Source organism: Mustela putorius, unplaced genomic scaffold, assembly GCF_011764305.1.
Source record: "Mustela putorius furo isolate JIRA1106 unplaced genomic scaffold, ASM1176430v1.1 tig00000127_pilon_pilon_pilon, whole genome shotgun sequence".
NCBI classification, from domain to species: Eukaryota; Metazoa; Chordata; class Mammalia; order Carnivora; family Mustelidae; genus Mustela; species Mustela putorius.
The window spans coordinates 7297256-7320661 of record NW_025421288.1 but is presented as its reverse complement, the minus strand read 5'-3'; the positions used below and the strand labels follow the sequence as shown (position 1 = coordinate 7320661).

At 60.4% G+C, this 23406-nt stretch overlaps 1 protein-coding gene across 7 annotated transcripts in view; it reads left to right on the top strand.

The window, feature by feature from the left end:
- Positions 1 to 23406, top strand: part of SYT7 (synaptotagmin 7) — a 59112-nt gene that overhangs the window by 20112 nt on the left and 15594 nt on the right. The window contains exons 2-7 of one of the 7 annotated variants that reach the window (XM_045063281.1): positions 4272 to 4375; positions 8948 to 9027; positions 12972 to 13103; positions 14012 to 14236; positions 17653 to 18021; positions 21937 to 22059. In XM_045063281.1, coding sequence (XP_044919216.1) covers positions 4272 to 4375; positions 8948 to 9027; positions 12972 to 13103; positions 14012 to 14236; positions 17653 to 18021; positions 21937 to 22059 — 1033 coding nt within the window. The remainder of the gene's footprint in view (positions 1 to 4271; positions 4376 to 8947; positions 9028 to 12971; positions 13104 to 14011; positions 14237 to 17652; positions 18022 to 21936; positions 22060 to 23406) is intronic. The other 6 variants (XM_045063291.1, XM_004770343.3, XM_045063298.1 and 3 more) reach the window with 6 other exon arrangements.

Below are 23406 nucleotides of genomic sequence, written 5' to 3'. Positions count from 1 at the left end.
CTTGAAACCATGTATGTCATCGGAGGACGGGTTAGAAAGGCCAGGGCGGTTGTGCCTGGAGAAGACTGGAAGGGGACATGAGTGCTGTCGGCAAGGATTTAGAGGCCTGTCATGTGGCAGAAGGAGCCACGTGCTCTCAGTGGCTCTGGAGGGCAAGCTTGGGAGCCAGGGGGACGGGGGGTGGGGTGGGGGAGTTCTAGGGAGACAGACTCCGCTCAGCACGGGGCCCAGCAACCCTCCCTAACCCCGCCTGGCGGTGGAGTGCCTGCCAGAAGCAGCTTCTTGTCCCTGATAGGGCTGCCCAGAGGGTTCGTGTGTTGCTGGGGCCAGACTCCATGACAGCAGAGGTCCCTTCTAGCCCCAAACTTAGTGATCCGTGCTCTGGGAATGGGGTCACTCCGGCTGGCAGGCAAGAACACACACCTGCACCCCCTTGATGATAACAGCGCTTGCTGGCTGAGGACACCGTGTCACTTTCGGTCATCGCATCAGTGCAATTTGCAGTGACAAGCGTGTGTTTCACCCCAGCTTCGAGGGCTGTGGTTGGGCAGTAGTGGGGGCAGGGGGAAGGGTCGGACTCCTTGCCTGTGAGATGACAGCAGAGGATCCTGGGGGCCCCCATTACGGGTACAACTTGCCTTAGCAGCACACCTCCTTCTTCAAATGGAACTTTCAAGTCCCCATACAGGGTTTCAAGTCCCCTTAGATGCCCAAGATGTGAAACAGGGAAATGTTGCTGCTTTTTGGAAGAGGGCTTGAGAGACCACAGCCTCATCTCGGCATCCTGTAGCCTCTGACAAAGTCCGGGACATCTGTAGCCCCTGACAAAGTCCGGGAACCCTAACAGTTCCAGAGAGCACACAAAGCAAAGAGAGCCGACTTTGAGCCGGATGGCCTAGGTTTGAACACTGGCTCCGCTACCTCCTACCCGAATGACCTTGGACAAGGTTCTTGACCCCCCCTTGTGTCTTGGGGACAATCATAGTGCCTCTTGCTTCCATTGCTGTTGGGAGGACTGAGTTGTTATGTCGTGGGGAGCATCTAGAACACCTGACTTATTGCCAGAGGAGAGGTCAGCTTTCCCACAGGTGAAGGTGCGGACATCCGAGAGGCTGGGCACCTTGCTCATGGCCCCATAGCTGTTTAGGGGCCAGAACAGGGCCTCCACCTGGTTCTCCTAGACTCCTAGCCCAGTGCTCATGCTGCCTGCCCACAGAAGGCTACTTGTTTTGGATGGGCACTCCCTGGGTCTCTGGCGGCTCTTCTCAGCGTGTCCTCTGGCTTCTGGGGTTGACAGGATTTATTGTCAGGGGTCCCCTCCCTACAGCAGTTTTGAGAAAGACTTTTTTGGTCAAGATAGGAGGTAGAGCTCCTTGGAGAATCCCCCCATGGCCAAGATGTGTGTGGAAGGGGAGGTACGTGGAAAGGGTGTGGGGGGCCAGAGGAACCCAGCCAGAGCACGGCCTCCTACCACGGCCCCACAGCTACCAGATCAAGAACCTGCTCATACCCACTCTGGTCCTGACCCTTCCCGGCTCAAAAACCTTCCATGGCTCCACAGCGAGCCCCTCAGCCTAACAGACAAACCCCTTCCCCATCGGGCCCCACTCCCTTCCCAGCCGGTCCTCCTCCACTTCACACCCACTAACTTAGACCAACTCCTTGGACAATGCGCTTGACCCTCCCCCCCCACCCCTACTCCCTCTTCTTGCCTTTGCTCTTGCTCTTCCCTGTCCCTGGATCATCTCACCCTCACCGCATAGCCATCCGCCAGACCACACCAAATACCACCTCCTCAGGGAAGCCTTCCCAGATAGCCCTCTAGTCCAGCAGGCATTTCTTCATTTGTGCTCCCAGAGCCCTCTGTTTACGGCTGAGAGGAAACGAACACTGCCAGCCGTAATTATAATATGTATCTATCAAGTGCCAACAGTAACCCCCTGGGGTAGGTGCCCTGTTGTCTCTACTGGAAGGCACTGAGTGCTTAAGACACTTGTCCAAGGCCAGTCGGCTACAAAGAGGCAGAAACTGCACTCACCCTTTGGGCTTTTCCTGGTTATTTTGGAGTCTGGAGGCCTGAGCTGGGTGTTCTGCCCCTCACTGGCTCTGGGGCACTGACATACTAAGAGATAATCCCCTGAAATCTTGCCTCTTTCCTTGCCTCATGCTAGATTCTTAGCAGATAGTGCTTGAAGAAAGCTCAGACCAAAAACAGAATTTATTTTATTTAAAAGTGAGTTCAGGGGCACCTGGGTGGCTCAGTGGGTTAAGCCTCTGCCTTTGGGTTAAGCCTCTGCCTTCAGCTCAGGTCATGATCTCAGGGTCCTGGGAACGAGCCCCGCATCTGCCTCTCCGCTCAGCGGGGAGCCTACTTCTCTCTCTCTCTGCCTGCCTCTCTGCCTACTTGTGATCTCTATCTCTGTCAAATAAATAAATAAAATCTTAAAAAAAAAAAAAAAAAAGTTCAGCAGAGGAAGGTGTGAGGTCACCTGCTTTTCCGGCCCGCATAGCTCCCTCCTCCCAGACTCTTCCAAGGGGGCAGGGGCAGTTCCTGCAGAGACAACTGGAAAAGGCACAGGTCCCCGCATGACCTGCGGTGTTATGGCCATCACTCTCTCCCATTGTTCTGCTCCCCGCCACCCTCAGAAGCCTGGTGATTAAAGATAGAAGTCTCCCATTTGGCCGATGAGGACGAGCTGTGTTCCTCCACCCCAGAGAGAAAAGGGCAGGACCAGGACCTTGGCCTCTGCTAGTTGTCCAGGCCAGAGCTCCTGGGTGCCATGGGCTCTGAGGTTGACAGTGAGCTGGGGGCAAGGCTGGGGCAGGGCGGGGAGGCTGCAGACTCGGGACAGAAAGAAGCTTGGTTGACCTGGCAGGTGGACTGGAGGGGACCTGGTAAAGGTGGCCTTTTCCCACAGCTAGGAGGCTCAGGAAGTCGGGAAGGGAGAGGTGGTGCCCAAGCAGGACTTGAGGGAGAGCAGGGGGTGAACGGACCACCCAGGGCACTAGAGTGCTGGTAAGAGGGAACCCCAAAGGCCCTGAGAGCTGGATGAACGGCCGGGCCCTTCACCGCGATGCCCCCGTAGCCAAGCAATGGAGACCGGGAGCCCAGAAGCTAAAACCGCAGGAACCAGGACCAGACAGATACCGTCAGCTCTTAATTACCGCACTCGCTGGCACCGAAAAACCCACGCAGGCTCCTCTGTAAATAAACAGCGTCTACTTGCCTTCAGGACGTACCCTAGTGCATACGTATTTACAGTGCACGTGTGATCTCTGCTGCTCTCGTTCGACTCACTCCCCCACACGAGAATTTCTGGTGAAATTTTGCCTGCCTTGCATTTGCTTTGGGCTCATACTTGCAACCACCTGTGAGAAGACTGGGAGGAGGTTTAATCCGCATTTGCATGGGTGAAAACTGAGTGGTTATGTGACTTCTCCAAAGCCACAGCGAGCAAGGGGTGGGATTTGCATGGAACCTGGGGCTTGTGTCCTGGGCCAGGTCTGTCAACATAGCCACTTCTGAAATATAAGACCCCTGAGCTCTTGGAATGGAAGCTTCTGGTGCCCCCCACTCCCTTACGCCCCCCCCCCACCGGCTAAAGCTAAACCAGGTTGGGGGAGCAAGAGAGGCAAGCTCAGGGGGCTAAGGGGTAGGAGGGCAGGGCCTACAGGGGACCACTTGGGTGGTCTTCCTGTCCAAGGAAAGCTGAGCTGCAGGGGGTAAGGGCTGGTCAGAGGATTCCAGAAATTCCCTTTTGGACTACACATGTCGCTCACCATCCAGGTTGGGCCAGACACTTCTGATGGTCTGTTAGTGCCCGTGGGACAGATGTCCTCAGACGACGTGCCCTTTGGGGAAATGGGGCTGGAGTCGTGGCTCAGAGTGTGGGAGGGGGCCGAGCAGGAAGGCTGTGCAGAGGCAGTGGCTTTTTTAGGGGGAGTAGAAGTGAGCACTGAGGCCTGGCTGGGCAGAGGGCACCCTCGGCATCTCCCTTTGAGGGAGTCCATGCAGGGAGGGTGCGGGAGGAACTTCAACCTGCACAATTCCCCCATTTTACAGATGAGGAAACCGAGCCACAGAGAAAGAAAGGAACTTCCCAAGGTCAGCCAGCAAGTGTAGCTGGGAGTGGAACTTAAGGCTCAGAGCTCCCAGTGTGGGGGCCAGCTGGTAGGGTAGGGTAGTTGCTCTGGAGGTGGGGGGGCTCGGGGCTGAGGGAGGGTGGGCGGCGCTGACCAATGAGGGTCTGACCTGTGTATGTCCTCCCCAGGGGCACCCACCCGCGATGTCCTGCTGGTCTCTGCCATCATCACCGTCAGCCTTAGCGTCACTGTCGTCCTCTGCGGCCTCTGCCACTGGTGTCAGCGCAAACTGGTGAGGCTCCTGAGGGCCCTGGGGGGCGGGGCGGGGCCCTACATCCCGCCCCCCACAGTCCCTGGCTCCTGAACCCTCTCATGGGCTCTTGACCCACCTGCTCACGTAGTCGGGCCCATTTCCGCAGGAATTGACACGCATGCACGCAGTGCATTTGCCTGGGTTCTGGGCCCATGTGTCGTGTGTACACCAAGAACCACACACCTAGGGACACAGCTGAGGACAGACGTCTCTCAGGCATTCGCACACTCTCCACTATAGGCACACACGCTCCGCCCCCTCCCCCAGAAAGAACAGTAAGCGCGGCCTGAGAACCGCCTGAGAACCGGGGACCCCTCCCACCCCAGTGCCTGGCTCCCCCTGCCCGCCCCCCGCTGTTCTCCCCAGCCCAGGGCTGGGCGTGGCTGAGCGGGGTCTCCTGACCAATGAGCAGGCGCCGCCCGCCCCACCCCACCCCTTGCGCCGGTACATCCATCCTGGTTCTTGGGGTTTGTACAAGCACAAACGGCTTCTTTTCATTTTTAACGAGGGCTGGGGAATTAACGAGCAGGATTAGGCCATCAATAAGTAACGAGACCATCAGGAGGGATATTCATCACCGGAAGGCCCGGGAGGAGAAGCCTGGCTGAGCCTCTACCCCACCCGCATGCAGCCCACAGCTCCCCAAAGGGGCCCTGGGCGGGCTACAAGGCTAGACCACCACCCTGCTTCCTCCCCAACCCCCCACCCTCAGTCCTGCTGCCCCAGCCCAGAAGTGCAGTGGGGGACTTTGGGGACTGCAGTGGGGCACCCCCAAAAGTGGTATATGTGCTGCCAAAGCAAGCACGGGGCACCCCCCAAAGGTGGACCCAGAGGTGTCCCAGATGTCGGGCCTTCCCTGGGATTAGGTGCAAAAGCGTTTCTGACAGACACCTCTAGCCCCTAGATTGAGAACTGAGGGAGTGGGGGCCAGGCGCCCCGTCTGAGACCTGCATTCTCTACCTGCCTGAGACAGACGGGCCTTAAGGATGAGCAGGGAGGGTCATGGCCCTGGGGACCATGTAGCCAGGGGCTTCAAGCCCCAATCCTACAGAAGATAAGGGTCAGAGAGCTCTGAGAAGGACCCTAGAGGCCCAGAGCCCAGCATGTCTCCTTCAGGAAAGGCAGACTCAGGAATGGGGAACACGGCTTCCATCCTGGGACGCTCGGTTTCCAGGGCTTCTTCCCCTGGGGAGAAACCATGAAGAAGGCCAGCTCGGAGGCCCCGTGTGTCCCGAGTGTGAGTGTACTGGTAACCAGGCCCTAGCCCACTCTGGGCATGCTGTGCAGGTGCCCCAGGCTGGCCATCCCGCATTGTTCCTGGATCCCTGGTGTCTGCATCGTCTCTGGAATTTCAGGGACGGTGGAGGAGGGGACTTGGCCATGTGCTCCAAGGCCAGGGGAGGGGCTGAGCGCGCAGGCGCAGACGTCCCCCCCCCCCCACGCTGGCCCGCGCTTCCACTCCGTGTAGGGTCTGTTCCGCGCTGTCTGTGTGCAAGTCCGCATTTGAAGGGTGAGGAAGGTGTGTGAGCAGGCAGTGCCGGTGACCTTGAGTGGGGGTCTGTGTGCTGAGTGGGCCACTCTGAGGGGCCTGGTGCAGTGCGTGTGTGAGTTCATCCCTGCCTGGTGGGGCGTGCTGCATCCCATCAGATCTCCACCTGAGTGAGCTGATAGCGACTGTCCTGATCTCTCCTGGTGAGCGCTGCAGTGTGTGTGTGCAGCGTGTGTGTGTGTGCACGTGCGTGTTTGTGTGTTGTGGTGAAGGCCTCTCCCCTACTCCACTCACTTGGGGACCAGTGTTCAAAGATAACAGCTTTCATAGCTGGTGGGGGACCTGCCAGTATGGGAGGCACCTCCCCTGACCCAGCCTGTTCTCCCAGCCTCCAGCCAGGGAAGTCCCCTGGGGGTCCCAGCCACAGATGGTCTATGTGACTTTCTCCCGACCCCACCCCCCAGCTGCCCAGTGCCCCAACCCTGCCTCAATTCCTCCCCCACCGCCCCCCATGGGGGGAGCTGGGAGCTTTCTGTCTGGGCTGCCTCTGTGCTTTCCGGGAGGGGATTTCATATGCCCCTTGCACAGTTCCTGGGCCTTCCTTGCCCGCCTGTCCCCTCAGCAGCAGTGATAGTGATGTGACACCCCGACAGCCCAGATCCCATTTCCAAACATTAATAACTTCCTTAATCTCCAGCTGGCTTTTTCCAGATCAGCCTGGCCAACCCCCTCCCTGAGAAGCAGGCTGATGGGATTGGCTTCCCTTAGAGCCGCCCAGGGTCTCCTGGACCCTGCCTGGGTTTCCTGTCACTGCCTGCCCCCCTCCCCCATCCTGACCCAAGTCCTGCCCTGGCTCCTGTCCCCCACAGTCCTGCAGCATCCTGGACCTGCAGACTGATCATGGCAGCCGGAAGGGAAGTTTCTCTGTGCTGTGGAAGGAACAGAGGCAGGCCCTGCTTGAACTAGGGACAGCCCACCCAGCCAGGCCCCCAGCCATGCCCCGCCTCCAGGAAGGGGCAGCTGACTCCGCCTTAGAAGAAAGTGCTGCCGGGGCACTTGGGTGGCTCAGTAGGTTAAGCCTGTGCCTTCTGCTCAGGTCATGATCTCAGCGTCCTGGGATCTCTCTCTGCTGAGCAGGGAGCCTGCTTCCCCCCTTCTCTCTGACTGCCTCTCTGCCTACTTGTGATCTCTCTCTCTCTGTCAAATAAATAAAATTAAAAAAATAAAAATAAAAAAGAAGAAGAAAGTGCTGCCCAGGATGAGTTCTCCTGCCAAGAGAAAAAGAGGAGAGGGAGTAAGTGGAGGGGTTGGGGGGCCTCAACCCGGTCGTCCCTGCCAGACACCGCCTGAAGTGAGAGAGATTTGTGGGGGAGGGTGGGGGTGGGGTTCTGTCTGGAGAAGGGCCCTTGGCCAGCATGGGCAGCTCCAGGCCCGGATCGTCCCAGTCTGGACTAGACATTCCTGGGGATTTGAACTTCTGGGTAATGATGGGAAAGAGCGAAGACAGGTTTTGAGGACTCAGAGGAACCAACAGCTCTGTTTTTTTCACTCTCAAAATTTTGTCTCAGAGGCAACAGCCTGGGGCTGAGACCCCAGGGGGCCGGGGCACTCCCAGGGGACCCATTCTGAGCACTGCTGGATACTATCTTCCACACTGAGTCCTAGAGACCAGACAGTCCCTAATGTTTCGGGCTGCATTCCCGGGGGTGGGGGGTGCTGCTGAAGTGAGTCAGGAGAGACCTGTCCTATCTATGAGGAGGATGAGGGACCTGGGGCTCATCCAGTGACAACACCCCTTTTCAGAAGGGAGGGAAAGTAGGTCAGAGAGGACAAGGGACTTGACCAGGGTGACCCGGGGAGGGTACAGCGTGCTGGGACCAGGACCCTGGCACCCCTGAGACCTGGGGGCGCTGGGGGTAGAGTGAGGAGTCTGCCCCTCTGCCCACAGCATTCTGGGGAACCCCGCCAGCTCTGCCAGGCTCGCTCCGTGGGCCTGGAAGGGGCTGCAGCCAGCAGGAGTGTTGGGGACACGGCCGTGCGGCTCTTCGTTTGTTTCAGGAGGGTAGACTGTCGTGGCCGCGGTGTTGAGCACAGGACAGGATGGTGGGGAGATGTGTGTGCACACGTCGGGTGTGCGTGTGGGTGTGTGTGGGTGTCTGGGCTGTCACCACCCCACTGCACGCATCGGCCCGGGGCCCAGGCCCGTGGCCCGTGGGTGCGCGTGAGGACGCTCGGTGGCAGCCAGGAATGTTAATGGTGCCCGGCTCTGCAGGAGCTAAATTTAGAAACCCAAACCGAGAAGGTGAATGGGGCTCACCTTCCCAGCAGCAGGCCTGGTCCCCACTGCAGCCACGGCCCTTCTTCTCACCAGGAGACCTAGAGACACCTGCCCCCCAACCCCCTGCCTGGCCTGCCCAGCCTTCCCCCGACCCCAAGCTGGTGGGAGGAACTCTGGGGTGCGGGCCAAGTTGCCCCGGCCTCAGAGCCAGTGGGCAGCCTCTCTTCCTGAGGCTGCCTTCCTATAAAGGAGAGTGTTTGGGCCCTGTCCTGCCTCACTGCCCAAGGCAGGAGGACCCCAGGGAGCCCCCAGACAGTGCTGGACCCGGTCCTGGGCCGGACTGGGCACGGGGCCCTCTCCCTGCCCCCACCATTCACGTCACGGGCCACTGCCAACCTTGCCCCTGCAGGATGCCACCCCCACCATCTGGGGGTGGTGACGTGGCCCATATGACGTGGCCAGGCGCCTGAGAGCCGTCTGTCCGTGGCAGAGGGAGGTGTGTTTCTGGGAGTCAGCCCAGAGCCCCAGGAGATAGGCAGAAAGGAGGGGCCCCATCCTTGGGGGTCGGGGTTGGGGTGCCCTTCGAGGGGCAGAGTCGGTCCTCAGGCCTCATGGGGCCAAGGGGCTACCAGAGGGGAAACAGACAGCAGTGGAGCTGGCCCCCCACGGTGGTGACAGCTTCACACAGGGCCCCCTCCCCCTGCCCCCCACCCAGGCCCGTGCTGGGGAGGCAGGGAGGGCGCAGTGCCGTCTCCCCGGAGTGACCCTCGTGCTGTCTCCACAGGGCAAACGCTACAAGAACTCCTTGGAGACCGCGGGCACGCCAGACTCAGGGCGTGGGCGCAGTGAGAAGAAGGCCATCAAGTAGGTGCCAGGCTTCGAGTTTGGGGAGGGAACACGCAGGCAGCCCCACGTGGGAGGAGCCTCCCGTTCCCCGGAGCTGGCCACACACCCATTCAGTTTCCCCCTCGCACTGGGAGGGCGCCATTCTCTCTCCCTGCCCCCTGTCCCCTGCCCGCACACTCCTACTGCCTCAGGGTGGCTCCGTGCTCTAGCTTTTCTGCCTGTGCCCCCACTCCCCACCCCAGACCCTCCCAATGTTCCAAGGACCCCAGCTCCATTTTCTTGCCGCTGTCACTCCCGCTCTGTCTGCCTCCTCCCTCCACCGTCACATTGCAGCCATTCCAACACGCTCCTAGCTCCCCCGCGTATCTGAGCCCCTCGTCCCCCGCCGGGATCCCCTCTCCTGGGGGGCTCAGGCTCTTCTCTAAGGCCTCACCGGGGTCCTGAGGGTGACCTGGAAGGTGGGCAGACCTCAGTGCTGGGCCACTTGGGAAGCGGAGAGTGAGGACTCTTTCCTTCCCTGGCACTCCCGGTCCCCACGGCCTGTCTTGTTGCCTCAGACCCCCCCCCCACCAGGCTCCCTGCTTTTGCTCTGAGATCCCTCTTCAAGGAGGTGGGTTTGCCTTCTGCAGACCACCTCAGCCAGCCCATGGCAGAGGGTCACTGGGACACAAGCAGGGCGGCCCCCACCACCAACCACCCCTCCTGGCTGGAGGCTCTGGACGGGAGGGTTCTCTCTGGAAGGTTCCTCTCTGATGAACCCAGGCCTTCCCCTCCACCTTAGCCTAGCAAGGGCCGAGCCTGCCAGCAAGGGGCTTTACCTGAAGGGGAGCCACCCCAACCTTCCCTGACCCCCACTTCCTTCCTATAACTCAAGGCCCGCACCGTCCCCACCCCATACCCTGCCTTCCGCCCCCTTCCCACAGCCTTGTCCCTCCTTCTAGTCCGTGTTCTCCCTTCCCCTTCTCCCCTGCCCCTGAGGGCTTCCTTGCTGTTCCTCCTCTGTTTTCATCTCTTGCTCTGACCCTGTTTGGGGCCTTCACAGAATCTTCCTGGCGCGTGCCTTGCGGTGCAGGGGGGTGGGGGGCGCGGGCAAGTGGGGGGGTGGGCCTGCTGAGGTCGGGGGCGGAAGGAGGCTCGGGAGGAGGCCTCGGGGAGCCTTTGAAGTGGTTTGGTTGCACACTCTCCAGTCTTCAAAGCAGAGAGCGGGCGGGTCTCAGGGGCTGATGCCCAGTGCAGCACCCCCCCCCCCCAGCTTTCTGAAGGCGGGGAAGGACCACGTGGGGCCTGGCCCAGCCCCTGTGCCGCCTCCGTACGGGGCCCCTAACCCAGTTTGCAGCTGGGCCAGGGCGCGCCTGTCTGCCGAGTGACCATAACCTTGGGATGGATATGTTCTAGAGAGTCGTGGAAAGGGCCCACGAGAGGAGATGGGATGACCGACAGCACAGCACAGCGGGCAGCGGGCTCTGTAGGCTGGGGCAGGGCGGCACCCTCGGCACCCTCGAATGTTCTTGAAAACAAAGGGAGGGCCACGGTGGCTGCTTCTATAGCTGCCGCCTCTGCCCACCTGCTGAGCTACAGAGCCTTTGCCTCAGGGGAGGGAAGCCACCATTCAGCATGCCCCTAGGTTCCTCAGCCTTTACCTCTTGCCAGAGCCCAAAGCCAATCAAGTGGCAGGAAGCAGGGCTTACCCATTGCACTTAGGACCTCCTCTGAAGGGATCTTTTGTCAAGGATTCTGGGAAGTTGCATTCTTTAGCAGTGGTTCCCAAACTGTGTTCCTCAAAGCACTCCATAAATGATTACTGGTTGTTCCATGAATTACTGAGGTTTCATGGGTTCCGTGACCAACTAAGTTTGGGAAGCACTGCACACTCTATCCCCCTCTTGGAGATTAGGGTATTCGTTGATACATTAAAGCCTCTGAGAAGTCCTGCAGTCAAGGAACCTGTGCGTCCCAGACTTTTAAAATTAAAGATGGTCTTCTCCAGTACCGCAGCGGACTACATGAGGGACCCTGGAGCTCCTTGGAACAGAGGGTGGGAAACCAGCCTGGCAGTGATGACCCCGGTGGCTCTTTCTCTGCAGGACCTAGGATTGGAGGACACTTGATTTTGGAGATCTGGAGGGGACATGGGGAGGGAGGCCTTCCAACTTGTTCCATCTCTCTGTAACACTGGGGGAGGTGGACCAAAGGATGTCTCTGGCAGGAATAGGGTCTTCTGTCGAGGGAGCCTCTCCAGGAAGGGGCCTCCCAGTGCTGAGGGCCTGTCCTGCCTCTCCCCCGTCAGCCTCCACTGCCTCTCACAGTCTGACTCAGGACTTTGGCTTCGAACCCTGTGTACAGAGTCCCTGTGAGACGTTTCTAAGGTGCGCTCTGGACAGACAGATGCTGCCCACACCTCCCTTGGGCCAGGACCACCATCTCTTCTGGGCCTGTGGTGGCCACTCAGCTTCTCTCCTTTGTTCCCAGGTCTGAGACAGAGAACCAAGGTCAAGGTCAAGCTCTGGTGTGGGGTGTGGGGGAGAGAAGCAGGTCCCCCAAGAACACATGTGCCCCATCTTCAGAGGGTGTGCCTCCCCCACAACATGGCCCTTGCCTTGGCCTTGAGCAGTGGCAGGGCCTCACCCCAACACTTCCTAGGGCCCTTTTCCCTAGATGTGTTTCTGAGGGCTCTGGCATGACTCCCTTCTAGAATGTTCCTTTGGCCTGTTTCTTCTGCCTTTCCTCTCCCTGTGCTCCCAGGCCTGCTCCTCAGGGCCCCAGGAGCCTGACAAGCTGATGGAGCCTCTTGTCTTTGGCTCCTAGGATTTCCAGGCCGTGCCTCCTGCTGGCCGAGGCTTCTGCGGCCAGCCCCCAGCAGAAGTCCCCACATTCTCTCTTTTTCCAGCCTATCTGCCTCATTGGTGTGACTTGTCTCAGAGCAGGAGGGGGTGGGAAGAATGAGTCAGAGGGTCCTTTCCAGACCTAACAGCTCCACCTTGAAAAGGATCAGGGGCACAGAAAGAGGCTACCCCGGCTGGCAGGTCAGGTACGTGTCAAGGGCCTGGGGCTGAGTCTGCCCATCAACCCCCAGAGAGAAAGGCAGTCTCCCTCCACACAGGCCCCAAAACATTGGACCTGAAGGGCTCCGGATGACTCTGGTCACACCCTCAGCAAGGTCAGAGGCCTGGAGACCCTTCTCTTCTCTGGGAGGCCACCCAACCACCATATCTGCAACGAGGAGCCTATCCTCAGCTCGGCTGAGATCCACCATGCTCCCGCAGAAGCTGTGTCCTGGGAGGGGAGAGAGCAGAGGAGGCTGGGGGACCTTGGGCCGACGGGAAGAGGAGAAAGATGGGCCAGGAGCACGGCCTGCCCCAGGAGTGGCTCAGTGGAGGTGGATAGGAAAGTAGAGAACTTCGGGTCTCCACTGCGGGGAAACCGACAGCCCAGCGGCTATGGCCAACCTTCTGGTTTGGCAGGTGGGGAGACTGAGGCCAGGAGCAATGGGCCCCCCCCACCCCCGCCCCCGAGACGTCGTCGGCAGCAGGGTCTGATCTACCTTTCAGCTCTTTCCAGCCAGAAACCAGCACCCTCTGCTCCTCCCACTGCCCGCGCCATCCTCCCCCCAGGCCCGCCCCCTGCCCCCTCTCTCTCCTCCCCTCCCCTCTCACCATCTTTCTCTCTCCCACCAGCTTCCGGGGCGCGAGGCTCCAGCCCGCCCACCAGCCGCTGGCCTCCTTTCTGCGTGGCTTCTCCCGGCCCTCGGCCCTCGAGCGCGTGAGCGTGTGCGGGCGCGTGTGTGCACATCCACATGGGGCGCAGCTGCCCCCTCTCTTCCTCCCGCAGGAGCAGACCCTGGCCCTCTCCGCTCTGTGTGTGCGCGGCCCCGGGGCCCCTGTCCCCTCTGCCCCCGCAGGACTTGCGGTTCTTGTTTCTTCTTGTATCTCCCTGTTTTCTCCCCTCTCTCTCTGCCCCTCCAGCGATCTAGACAGAGACTTTTGGAATAACAATGAGAGCACAGTGCAGCAGAAATGGAGCTCCTATCCTCCCAAGGAGTTTATTCTAAACATTTCACCCTACGCCCCTTATGGCGACCCACGACTGTCCCTCAAGTGAGTGACTTTACCTGGTTTGATCCTATGTACCGAGTATCTGCGCACGCCCTCACTTCCCCTCCCGCTCCTGTCCCCGACTTCCCCCAACCGGTGCACCCATGGGCAGGCCGACCATGGAGACGAGCAACCCCTCCTGCCTCCCCTCTCCCTCCCGTTCCCACCCGCCCCCCTCTCCCCTGCCCCCCTCCCCCCCTGTCTCCCAGGGCCAGCCGAGCAGGAGAGCCTCCCTAACCCCCACAGTGGGTCCCCCCTCCGCGGCCCCCACCCCCCCCTCTGTGCAGTCAGGATGGGGTTGCCCGTTTGGTCCCTCCCTCTCGGTGTGGCTCGCTTTCTCCTCCCTGCTGTGTGCCGCTGCCCAGGCTGCTCGGTGGTGGTGGTCGGTGGTCGCGGTGTGGTCGGTGGTCGCGGTGGCGGTGGTCGGTGATGGCGATGGCGGTGACGGTGGTGGGGGTGATGAATTCTGACTAACACGGCTTTCTCTTTCTCCCTGCCTTGGGGCCTCCTGGCCTGGACAGCCCGCTCTTCCTCCGTCGTTAACCCTTCGTTGTCCTGTGGGATAGAGTTGGAGGTGGCTGCCCTCCCCCCCACCCCCGCCGCCCCTGCCCCAGGCGGTGGGGAGGGGCCGCCCCTCCATTGTCGTGGTGCGTTGTTCTCCGACCCCAGCCCGCCCGGCCCCCTCTCTCCTCTCTGCAGGCTCTGCTGTTCACCTACTTCGCAGTGCTGATGTGTCTCTCTCTCTCTCTGTCTGTCTCTTGTCCGTCTGTCTCTCTCCTCCTCTCTCACTGTCTCTTTCTTCCTTTTATCTGTCATTGTTTTCCTCCCTCTCCCACCCCCACCCCCGCGTGTGGCCCGCCCTCTCCCCCCCACCGCCACCCCCGGCGCCCCTCTGGCCCGCGCGCCTCCAGTGGCACCCTCCTGTCGGGCGCCAAGGTGGCCGCCGCGGCGGGGCTGGCGGTGGAGCGGGAAGGCCGGCCGGGGGAGAAGCCAGCACCGGTGCCGCCACCCGGAGAGGACGCCTTGAGAAGCGGCGGGGCTGCCCCCAGCGAGCCGGGCAGCGGTGGCAAGGCGGGGAGAGGCCGCTGGCGGACGGTGCAGAGCCACCTGGCCGCAGGGAAGCTCAACTTGTCCAAGTGAGTCATGGCCCTGTGGCCACCGGAGCCGGAGCCGTGAGCTCGGGCCGGCCCCCCCGCCAGCGGGGACAGCGGGACCCCCCCGGCACGCCCGCTGCTGCCCCCAGAGGTGCCGTCCTCGGCCTCTGGCTCATTCCATTCCTTCACAAGACACACATCATCCTTGCCATCGGGCGCAACAGCCATACTGTGTCGCATCCCAGCCGGAGGCTGCTGCCCCGCATCAGTCTCTTTGCTTGCCAGTGACCAAGCCATTCCATTTTCTGCCCCTGAGGTGGCTTCATTTCAATCCTCAGGTCATCCCGTCCTCTTTGACTGGCCGCCCCATCCCAGCCGTCAGGTCATCCCTCTGTGGGCCACCCGTGGTCGTTCAGCCATCGGACCATCCCATCCCTGGGGAGCTGGCCCGCTCTCAACCTGTGTTCGATGCCACTCACCAGCCTTTCCCCTTACAGCCAGCAGGTGGCTCTAGACCCAGAGGCTGAGCCATTCCATTTCTGACCATCAGGCGCCTCCATCGGCTTGTCCCACTCTTGCTCGCACCATTCCCCCATCTGTCCTGCGGGCCCACCCTGAGCGGCTGGGCTGTCCCCATGGGGCCATCCTCATCTCAGCCGTCCCCACTGGCTGTCCCGGTCTTGGGCAGTGAGCTGTCCCACTGTCAGCTGGTGGGTGGTGTGTTCTTGGCGGTTGGGTTGTTGAGCGCCCCAGCTAGCTTCTCTTTTCTGACGAGGGTGGTCTGGATGTCAGACAGAAGAGCCGTTTCCTTTTTAAAAGCTCTCTGAGCTTTCCAGACAAGACCGTCCCTCTCTTGGGCCGTGGACATAGGGCTGGCCCCTGTTCACAGCAGAAAGTATGTTCTCTCCTCCCCCACCATGGGGCTGCCTTATTCTCATCTTGGCTTCTAGAAACTTCCATTTCCCCACAGCTGAGCCTTTCCAGGCTCTAAATCCTTTGAACTATGACCATTCTCACCCATTGGGACGTACGTTCCATTTTCAGCTGTTAGAACTGCCTCACTCCCAGCTAAGGGAGCAGACAGCCTCTCACTTAGAAGACTGGCAGCCCTGACCCTTCTTAGCTGGAGGCTGTCCTCTTGCCTCCATTCAGCACCGCACACACACCCTGCCCCGATTCAGCACCGCACACACGCCCCGCCCCGGTTCTCTTCAGAAGGCCTATGATTCCCGCTTTGGGACCACAGAGGGCCACTGTGCCGAGACCTTATTGCTTGTTGGCCTGAAGGCGCACAGGCCGATTTCTCCCTTGAGCCTCAGGAAGGTCTCGGAGGGAAGCCCCACACTCCCCGGAGAGCCAGGCCCAGCACCCCACCCTCCCCAGCCTACTCTGGCCACAGACTCCAGGCCGGCTGAAGCCTCCATGCCATCCGCTGGCTCCAGGCCTGCAGGCACCAATTTTAGTTTCCTGTGACTGAGAGGTTGTAAATTGGACTAATTTGGGATGTGATAGGAAACCGTGTGAGGAGGCCGTCCGAGTGTCGTCCTGCCCTGCCTACCCCCCCCCCGGCCCCCCGACAGAGGGCTGTGGGCCTACCTGGCCTGACCCTGGTGGTAACCCGGGCTGCAGGCCCGAGCTGAGCAAGACTGCTGCCCCCTCCAGGACCCCAGCTCCCAGCCAAAGCCATGTTTTGCCTCTCTCTCTCTCTCTCTCTTTCTCTCTCTCTCTTTCTCTCTCTCTCTCGTTCTCTCTCATTCTCTCTTTTCTATTCTCTGACTTTCTCTCCCTCTTTTGCTCTCCCTCTTTCTCTCTCTTTCTCTCTCTCTAGCCCATAGGGGCAGCCTAACTGTTGTCCTTTGCTTCCCAGGGTAGGCTCGTGGGGAGCAAAGCTGGGGTCTGGTTGCAGTGGTGAAAGCGGTTCCAAGGGCCCTGGAGCCCCTCCCGCAGACAGCCTGGGCGGGGAGGCGGGGAGGGAGGGGACGTGGCTGCCCGGTGGCCCTAGACCAACAGTTGGCAAGCTTTCTTTGTAAAGGGCCAGAAAGAAAATCTTTAGGCTCCACAAGTCACATAGTATCTTTCATGCCGTCTCAAGCCTGTCACAGCCATAGACAGGATGTAAGTTAGTGTGTTCCAGTAAAACTTTATTTACAAAGACAAGTGGTGGGCCACATGTGGCCCACAGGCCACAGTTGGTCCACCCCTGCCCTTGACCACTAGATTGGGAGACAGAGGGAGGGGACAGAGGAGGAGGCTGGGACCTCTGAGGTTCTGGCTCTGCCTGTGGGATGTGCTCATGTCTCTGGCCGGGGGAATGAAGCAGGCAGGTTGCCTGGGGAAGCCTGGGGTCTCTGACTCTTCCTACCTCCATCTCCTGGGACATTTGTAGATACCCCTGACATGGGGAACGGTTAACTAATACATGTCCCCGGGCCTGACCTCACTGGGTCCCCATGGCAACCTTGGGACAGAGGCAGCTCAGGGATGATTTTCGCCCGGGCTTTATGAAGACACTCAGATGAAGAAACTGAGGGCTGGGCTCACTCTTCCAAAGTCCCATGGTTCGGAAGCAGCAGAGCTGGAGCTGGAGCCCAGGTTCCTCTGACCTCATCCTGCCTCTGATCAGCCGTGTGTCCCTGCCCCCTTACGCGCCCTCTTGCGAATGCATAGTCACCCTGTCCTTTATCAGAATTGGGGCAAAGTGACCAGACCGGCGGTTCCTGGGGCTCCTGCCTCATCTGATCCTTTCCCAGGCTCCCTCCTCTGACTGGGAGTCACTCCCAAGAAATCAGGAAGGGACCCTGCACCTCAGAAACAAGGAACCCTGGAAAGAAAGCAAAGGTCTGCAGCCCTGAGGCAGCCAGGGCAACCAGGCAGAGGCCCAAGGACAGAGGGTGTCCGGGGACAGTCCCCAGCCTCTGTGGCCCAAGCATAAGAAAGGCCGGCTTTCCCTGTCTCGTCACACGTTACTAGGCCAGCTCTGCATTGGCCTGGATTTCCTCGTGTCTCCAAAGGCCATCCGTACTTAGATCACAGAGGCAGACTTTCCTGGGGTCCCCCAGCGAGACAGCGGGAGGGAGCGGCGGCTGCTCCCTGCCGTTCCAGCACGCCAGGTCCGGGGCCCTGGGGCCGCCTTCACCACGCAGCCTGCACAGCTCCCACGGTCTGAGAGGCGTTTTTCCGCCACCCAAGCTAAGGCCAGAGGGTGGGGTGGGCTGGGCAGGGCCAGCCCAGGGGTGGTGGTGGGGGCGGGCTCTGGGCGGGCGCGGGGCTCGGTGGCCTCCCGGGTGAGGTGGTGGCAGCTACGGCGCGGCGGCGACAACCCGGATGGAGGCCCCGCGAGGTCCGGCAGAGCGCGCCCTGCACTGGGGCCTCCTAGTCCTGACCCTCGGCTTCTTTCTCCTCCACTGTGATCCCTTCACCTGCTTCTCCTTTCTCTCCTCTCCTCCACCGGCCCCAAGTTTCGAGGACTCCACCCTGTCCACGGCCACTACCCTTGAGTCTATCCCCAGCTCCACGGGAGAGCCGAAATGCCAGCGACCCCGCACCCTGATGCGGCAGCAGAGCCTGCAGCAGCCGCTGAGCCAGCACCAGCGGGGCCGGCAGCCCAGCCAGCCCACCACCAGCCAGAGCCTGGGCCAGCTGCAGGCCCACGCGGCCTCGGCGCCGGGCTCCAACCCCCGGGCCTATGGCCGGGGCCAGGCTCGGCAGGGCACCTCCGCCGGCTCCAAGTACCGGGCGGCCGGCGGCCGCAGCCGCTCCAACCCGGGCAGCTGGGACCACGTGGTGGGGCAGATTCGAAACCGAGGCTTGGACATGAAATCCTTCCTGTAAGTCCCCCCCTTGAGCGAGCCGGCCCCCACCTCCCAACCCAGCCTCTCTCCCCTCATCTCCTTGGGGAGCGGCTGGCCCTCCGGGGCCCCTCTGCCTCTGAGGCAAGCAGACTCTGCCCACCCCTCCCCAGCCTCCTGCGGCTTGAGGCTTGTGCCTGAAGCCCCGCATGGAAGGATTCTCATCTGAGCCGCCCCTGTGAGGACCCCAACTCCCCCACTTTCATTCCTCCCGGGGCTCGGAGAAGGTCCCCCCCCCCACGGCTAAAAGTCATCAGGGACACTGGACAATGCCGGAGAGGCCGCCAGGTCCGACTCCCCTCCCGGCTAGTCCCAGGCTGCTCCCGGCCTCCCTGCCAGCCTCCTCCCCTCCTCCCAAACCTGGGCCCTGCCTCCAAGCCTCCAGATCACCCCTTCCCTGTAACCCGACTCTGCTCACCTTCCTGCGCCCGCACTTCCTCCCTCCCTCTCGCTTCCCCTGTTCCTGCCATCAGCCCTGTCCTCTGCCTCTCTGACCTTCTGCAGCCACCTGTCCTCCGGCTCCCAGAATGACCCATCCCCTGAGGACAAACCTCAGGATGTTCCCCCCAAAGCTTTAGGAAACGTTCTTTCTAAATCAGAAGCTTCTTTCAAGTGCACAGGCCTGAGAAGTAACCACCACCTTGGGTATCTAACTGCAGCCATTCCTCATTCCGCCCAACTCAGTCCCATGCTGCCCCCCCCACCCCCGCCCTGACACAGGTAGGAGCCCTGCCCACCGCACTCCCTCTCTCTGGCATCGCTCTGGGCATCTGCACTCACTCTCGGAGCCCAGGCAGACCTGGGCTTTGGTCCCTGATATCACTCGCCTCCTCCGGCCTAACATGACCTTCCTTCCAGGCTCTGGGGATTATTTCCATCGCCCAGGTCTTCCCTGGGAGCACTTTTCATGGAGCAAGAGACCAGCACTAAGCCTGGGAGAGGAGAAAGGGAGGAGGAAGGGGAAGGCCAAGATCAAGGTCCAGCTCATTGGCAAGATGGTGGGGATTCTGAAGGCAAGCAGGTCCCTCCAAGCTTCCTACCTCTCCAGCTGAGACCCCAGTCCAAGCTTCCAGCGCAGACAGGAGTGCTGCCCCTGGCAGAGGCACCCCAACAGAAGAGGCCTTGTCATGCCAGCTTCCCACACCCGTGCAAATGGCCCGTTGCCCTGGCCTGGCCATCCATGCTGCCCATGCCCTACTTGGCCCATCCAGGCAGCACATCTGCCGGGGCTTTCCCCCACCCAAGGACCCTTGGGAATCCAGCTGGTGCCTGCATGAGACAAGATGCCCAGCAGAGCCTCCTGGCTTCCAGGCCACGGTTTGTTTGCCGACGGATACGATGGCACTGGTGCAGATTAGGAGAGTCAAGGGAATAGGTTCTTCTGTGGCTTGAACAGAACTGAGAACCGGCAAGCCCCTGCACCCCTCCGCTCCTCCTGCCCTCCGGCTGCTCTTTACACAGCTGTCACCCTGCTCTCTGTTCTAGCAGCCATCAGAACTGGGGTAGGAGCCATCCCCAGGCCCTGGGAAGAAGGGAGCCGGCTGCAGGAAAGCCTCCACGTACCGACTCTTCCCTGCCCGTTGCGCCCTTGCTCAACTGGGATTTGATGAGTGGCACTGCTGGACCAGCATCCACAGGCCACACTGCCTTGCCCACCGTTGCTTCATGGGCCCCTCGCCTGCTGGTCACCACTAGAGATCACCCAGCTCCCCCCTCCTCCACTTGTCATTCTTCCCAGCAGGGGTCGGCAAATTTTTTTTCTGTAAAGGACCAGATTATAAATATTTTAGGCTTTGTGGGGCACGTGGTCTCAATCACATTTTTTAAAGCAATGCTTTAAACACGCATAAGCCATTCTTAGCTTGCAGGCTGTAGAAAGCCAGGCCACCAGCTGTACTTTGCCCACCTCTGACCCCCGCCTTACAGTTTAGCTGGTGTGCTTCTGAGGCCCTTCTCTTGCCCCAGATGCTGCTGGTTTACGGAGATAGCCAGGGCGGGAGGGCTAGCCAGACCTCCCAGCACCCCACCCCCTCTTGCAGGAAGGATGGTGTTCCTCCTGCTTAATGGCTGTGACCCCCCCCCCAATACCACCAGCTTCTCCCCAGACTCTCCTCCTGCCCCTCGTTCTCACCCTTGCAACCTGTGTTGCCGGAGAGAATGACAAATTGGGAATTTATGCAGAAGAGCCGTTTTGTTTTCAAGACGAGCAAAAGGAGTATCTGGAAAATGCATTAACCAGGGAAAAACATGTTGTTTTCGTTGGGTTCTCCTTCCCCCGGCTCCACCAGCTCCCAAGCAGCCAAATGGAATTTTACCAACTCTGAAACAGTACCGGTGGGCAGAGAACAAAGAAAACGAGGATTTGTCCTGAGGGAAGGGGGAGTTGTTACCCAAAAGTTAGATGCCAGCGGGAGTGTCAACCTGGAGTAATGTGCCCAGGACAAAGATATATGACCTCGTAGGCAGTGCAACCACTTGGCTTCCTCCCCTCCCCGGGCCCCCACTGCCATCTCCCATTTTCCCCGAGCCCAGCCCCCCCAGGTGCCGCGTGTTACCTGCTTGAGTTCCCTTCTGACAACCTCTCTAGGAAATAACCAAAGCCACCTCTCCCTGAACGGGATAACGGTGGTTGAAGGGCAGATCTCCCAACCCAAGATCCCCCTCTCCAGAATATTACATCAGGCTTACCATCCTTCCCTTGGCCCTTCCTGAGACACGCTTTCCTCCTCTTCCTTTGGATGAGAGACCCAGAGCTGGATACGCTCCACAAAATACCCAGAAAATTCCCATGAACTCTGATGATTTTATGGGGCAGCAGGTCACTTTCCGTCCCTGGAAAATGCAGGGTGACTCCGAAGTGGCCACGGAGCTCTCTGAGAATGCCGCCTATGAAAAACGTCACACCTTGACCTCTGGCCCCACGCTGCTACCCACATGCCAGCTCCTGGTCTGCCTGGACTGAGCCTCCCTCAAAGCAGAATGACTCCAGCCTCTTCCAGATCTTCCTCATTGCAGAAACAGGCTCCCTCCAGACCTGGCCAGGTCCCTGCTCTTTCTCTCTCTCCACCTTTGCTTTTTGGTGACTTCTGGACTGTTTCTCCAAGGAAAGGCCCCTGAACTGGACTCAAAAGCCTTGGTGGTTTTTCCCTGGATTTCCAGGAAGGAGGACTCAAAAGAAGGCCCAGGATGGCCAGCAAACCACAAACCGAAGGGACTTCCATCTCCTCTGACGGGCTGTGTGTTCAGGGACCCCTCCTGATGTCAAGGACCTCTGGCTGACCATGACCTAGAGATGTCTTTATGAGGGTGCAGCGCCCACTGGATTTCCAGACTTCCTAAGAACCTTCCACCTGGGAGCCCAAACCTGCCCACCCTTCCCAAACCAAGATGGCAATGGAGGCCCTCCCTCTTCTCCCAGGGGCGCAGTGTGTAGCCTCTCGCCTTTGTTCAACTGGAGATGAGCTCTTGAAAGTCCGAGTGCCCCAGGGCATATGCTCCCCGATCCCCTGGCCTCCCCCACTCCACCCCTGCCAGCCTTCCTTAACAGTTTCCTCAGCAGTGTCCTGGGCACATGCCCCTTCATCGGGCTTTTCTGCCCAGCCCCTTCCCCAAGTCTTTCCAGAGCACCTTGCTCCCTGGCCCCGAGGCAGGCAGGGTCTCAGGCCGTGGACACCCCCCCTCATTCCCTTCCTCCCCACGTCCACCCGACTCTGCTCTACAACTGTTGACAGTGCTAAAGTGTGTGGTTTCTCTCCTGCAGGGCCAGTTTCTTACGCTTTTTTCTTCTCTCTCTTTGTCTCTGTCTCTGTCTCTGTCTCTCTCTTTCCCCTCCCTGCCCCAACCCGTGGGGCCTCCTGGTTTCCTCCCGGCCGGTGGGCTGCCCACCTCGGGCAGGGAAGGCAGGATGGTGGTGCTATCCTTGGTCTTAGGGCTTTCGGAACAGGATGACTTTGCCAATATCCCTGACCTGCAAAACCCAGGAACCCAGCAGAACCAGAACGCTCAGGGGGACAAGAGGTACGAGCACAGGCAAGGGCCTGCAGCGGCAGCGGCAGAGATGGAGGCGTGGAGAGGCTGCCGGCCTCCACCAGCCCTGGCCCGGCTGCTGGATGAGGCGGCGGTGCCCTCAGCGATCCTGGAGCGGGAGAACAGCCCCCTCCCCAGCTGGTGCCCTCACACACGCCACACCCGGGTGTCCCTTGGGTCCGAGGCCAGTGTGGCCATCCTGGGACCATTCTGGATCAAGCCTGCTCCCCAGGCATGCTTGCCCTCGCCCGGAGCAAGCCCACCTTTCTGCCCCATCTCCCTGCTTGGCTCCCCCCTCCCTTGCTGCCCCTCATCTTCCATCTCTGTCCCACCCCCGACCTCGAAATCCCAGTTTCTCTGGTGGTTGGTGGGCAGGGGGGATGTAGGGAAGGGGCACCAGCCTCTTCTCCCTCATCCCCGCCACCTCAACCTCCCTCTTGCCTGGAGGCCCCGCTGGGGTGAAGGTAGCACCCCGTCACCGCAGGGGTACTGCACAGGTGTGGCTGAGCTGCTTGGCTGATTGAAGAAGAACCCCTGGTGGGAGGGTGTGGGGCGTGGGAGAGGCCTGGTGACCAGAAAGAACTGAGAGGCAGCCCTGAACCTGAGGTACCAGGAGGAGGGACTAGGGGGAGGGTCTGTGCCGGCTAGGCTCCCTGTTTACACAGGCCAAGAAGAGGGCTGGGCATTGAGCCATAGTCTTGACTATCAGGAACTCAGGGAAGCACCTACTGGTGCCTCCTGTCTCAGGGAGGGCGTGGAGCCCTCGTGGGAAAGGAGACCGGGAAAGGTTGGAGGCTCGGGCAGCGCCACGAAGGTGGAGGGAGCCTGCCCTTGGTGTGGCTGCCGCCAGGCTCCTGGCCTTGGGCTGGGCCAGATGCACAGCTGTAGTTGCAGAGGGAGGGCTCCTCACCTCAGTCGGGTCTGCTTCTCGACACGACCAAAAGCCTCCCGCAGAGCATGTGGGCTGATGGCCAGGATGCCGGCCTTCTAGTTCTGGTTGTGGCAGAGACACGCTCTACAGACGTGGGCCGGTCACTGCCCCTCTCTGAGCCTCTGCTTCCTTGTCTGTCGAATGGAGGACTGGAAAGGGTGACCCCTCCCAGCTTGGGCATGCGAAGCTTCTCATAGACCCTCAGGCGGGGGCACCTGTCAGAGCCTGTGAACTGGGCAGGGATCCTGACACTCCCTGGGCCCCTTAAGGCAGGAGGGGACTGTCCCAGGCCACCACCAGGGGCCTGTGGGTTGTGGAAGGGTAGGTCAAGAGTTAGCGACCTGCCTGCCCCTCCAGCAGCTTCTCGCATTTTCTTCCTATTCCAAGTTCACTGTTGAATGTCTATG